General features: G+C 51.6%; 1 protein-coding gene across 1 annotated transcript; it reads right to left on the bottom strand.

Annotated features, from left to right (window-relative positions):
- Positions 1–727: 727 nt before the first annotated feature.
- LOC105556568 lies at positions 728–2,845 on the bottom strand. The gene is made up of 2 exons (XM_012003662.1): positions 2,416–2,845; positions 728–2,322 (listed from the first exon to the last, which is right to left on the bottom strand). Exons 1-2 carry the CDS (start codon positions 2,843–2,845, stop codon positions 728–730), a joined length of 2,025 nt encoding a protein of 674 aa, XP_011859052.1.
- Between the last annotated feature and the right edge of the window lie 306 nt (positions 2,846–3,151).

The following is a 3,151-nucleotide window of genomic DNA, read 5'->3' on the forward strand; positions in this document are numbered from 1 at the left end:
GCCGAAGTATCGCCGAGTGGACGGTCCTCCTCTGTTAGTAGAGAACCCTGCTTTATGCCTGAATGGCCGCTGAGACGCCGTGTCGTTACGTCTTTTGGTTGCGGATCCGCGCCGATCCCCTCGTTGGAGACCGCGTTGGATCGTTGATGAATGTCGAGTGGCAGATGACCGATGTCGAATCTGCCGACTGTGCTCGACTGGATTCGGTTGCTTACGTCCGGTGAATCCGGCTCGAAGGACCAATGTTTCGTGGTTAGGTGGCACCTTCGCTCGTTTGCTAGGGCGCCTGCGAGCTCGTACGCTCTCCGCCGTGTTCTCCGGTCTGGTGGTCCTCGGGAACGGGCGGTTAAGACACTTATGTTCTTTCGGTTCAGTCTTTATTGTTTGTATTGAGGCTTACGCCTCTTACAGTGAACTTCCTCGTAGGAATGTCGCAACCGAACTAACTTCTTTTTCGTGCGCCGCGTGCGCCTCGCCTATAACTAACGGCAAGAAGGGGGGAGGGAGGGCCGCGCATGATCAGGCTGCGCCAGCCAATGGTATCGCACATGACCGCGAAGGGCCTCATGTCCCAAATCAACTCATTAATGCTTTAACAGCGGATGAGCCACCGGGTTGAGAGCTGGGATGTCAGTGGGTCATCCCATTGGAGCTTGTGCAGCCACAGCTCCTGCAAGAGAATTTTGGCCTTGATCACGACGGGTGATGCAAAACCAAGTGGATCGAGTCACTTCATCTGAGCCACTTCAGATAAGACGAGGCGTTTTGTGAGTCTGCCTTCAGTGCGTGAGTTCCTAGTTGAGAATGCAAATGTATCTTCTTGAGGGAGCCATTTGAGTCCGAGTACCTTGGTTGCGCAATCGTCGAAGGTGATTGGTAAGCCTTGGTCTTGGCTGTCGGTGACAGTCTTGAGTATGTCGAGATGAGTTGCATGCCATTTTGCTAGCGGAAAGCCGCCCGCCATGCAGAGGTCCCTTAGTTGAGGTGCAACCTCCTGTAATTGTTGCACGGTATCTGCACCACCAAATATGTCATCGACATATCTGCCGTGAGTGATAGCTGGCACAGCCAGTGGGAAACTATGTCCTTCGTCTTCTGCTAATTGTAACAAGGTCCGTACGGCTGAGAATGGTGCGACCTTCGTCCCGTAAGTGACCGTTGTTGAATGATATGGCACCTCATTGAGCTGATTGTCCATCCAGAGTATCCGCTGTAACTCCCAGTCATCCTTGTGAATCTGAATCGGTCTGTCCATTTTGGTGATGTCCATAGCGAAAATGTAACGATGTCTACGTATCCATGGTAGAACATCTGAGATGTTCAGATGTAGCTTTGCTCCAGTGTACATGAGGTCGTTGACCAAGTAGCCTGATGTGGATGCGCTAGAGCCATTAAAAACTACCTGCAGTTTCGTTGTAATACTGTCCGGCTTGAGAACACCGTGATGTGGCAGGTGAAAATGTGAGCGATGACTGGAGATGGATGATGCCTTCGTCATGTGGTTGAGTGTCTCGTAGTCAATCATGAATTGTTGATAGAGACGTTGATAATTCACATCCCTTGAGAATCGTCTGCGTAATCCCTTCAGACATTGATGAGCGACGTTGTAAGAATCACCCAAAAGATCTACTGGTGAGTTGAGTAGAATCCTGACGATGTACCTCTCTGAAGAATCACGAGAGTGTGTAGTCTTGAAGTGCTTCTCGCACCTCTGCTCGTCAGGAGTGAACTGAGTGACATCGTGAGTAGGCACCTCCTCTTGAATCCAAAATTTCGTCAATAGCTCATTAAGAGCATCCTTATTGAATTGAGTAGCAGCACGATGCGTTGATGTGCGTCTTGCTTCTCTGTTGACTGGTCCAAGAACGAGCCATCCGAAAATGGAGAGTTGCGCTATCGGCATGAGTGGAGAATGTCTAATAATATTGGGCTTGATGATTTGCCCGTAAGCGTCTGCTCCGATGAGGATGTCAACAGGCCGCGGGATGAGACAGTCTGGATCGGCTAATGCCAAGTTTCTGAGATGCGGCCATTCTTCCGGTTCTGCTTCGAAATATGGTACGATTGATGTAACTGTCCGGAGGACATGAGCTTGAACTGTGGCATTTGAGTTGGAATGTGTCGAGCGTAACGTAAGTGACACGACTCCTCGTGTCTGAGTACACTCCTTGCCTGTAATTCCAGTGACGACAATACTTGAGTATTGACGAGGGATGTTGAGCTGCCGAATGAGATTCTCCGTGACGAAGGTGAGTTCTGAGCTTGCGTCAATGAGTAGACGCGCTGAGTAATGAGTGGTGGATGAGCTGATCAGTGCCAAGGCTGTGGCGAGTAATGTTGAGCAGGGTGAGCAGACGTGTGAGCGGGTCTCGACGATTGCACCGTCTCTTCAGTTCGAGGGCGTGACCGACGAACCACAGGTTGATTGAGCGGACGAAGCTATCAGTGAGTGGCGGAGTACGCCGATGATGCGTTGCGCTTGCGTGTGGCACAGCGTTTCCTCCTGATGAGCGTTCCCCGAGAAATGCTCGTGATGAGTGAGTGCAGAGGGCCATGAGACCTCGAAGTAGGCGTGTTCCTTGAGGAGCGCCTTGTGCGTCTCCTCAATTTGAAGCCAGAGCTGATTTACCTCTTCAACAGAAGTCTCTGCAAGAGACTCCGGGAGAATTTCTGCGATGGCCTTGAGAGTGGAGATCCGACCCAGCTGCGTCTGCACCTTCAGGGCGAGTTCCGTGGAGAGCCGAACTGGAGACGCCGTCCTCGAGGATAAGCGATCTCCCGGCCGCAATTCCAGTTGCTGAGTCACCGGGCGGTCTGCCTTGCCCGTTTTCTGATCGTCCGACATGGTGAGATGACACGTGAGAGAGACGTGGTATCACGTGATCGATGAGTGTCACTGTGTATATGAGCGCTGCTGATCACGTGAGCGATGCGTGGCTGAGCTGATCCGCCCCGTCGCTATCCGGCTCGAAGGACCAAAAATGTTAGCGATTCTCGCTAGGAGAGTTCGCTGGTACCGCTGCGGATGGAAGCAGGGTGAGAGGACGTAGCGACAAGACTCAAGGAGCGAATGCACGCTTAATTAGGGTGGAACATCACGTGATCTAAAGACTCGGACGAGTTGATGTAAAATGAAATGTCACAGGTTTAA

Source organism: Vollenhovia emeryi, unplaced genomic scaffold (assembly GCF_000949405.1).
Source record: "Vollenhovia emeryi isolate VEMERY1.0 unplaced genomic scaffold, V.emery_V1.0 DF939927.1, whole genome shotgun sequence".
NCBI classification, from domain to species: Eukaryota; Metazoa; Arthropoda; class Insecta; order Hymenoptera; family Formicidae; genus Vollenhovia; species Vollenhovia emeryi.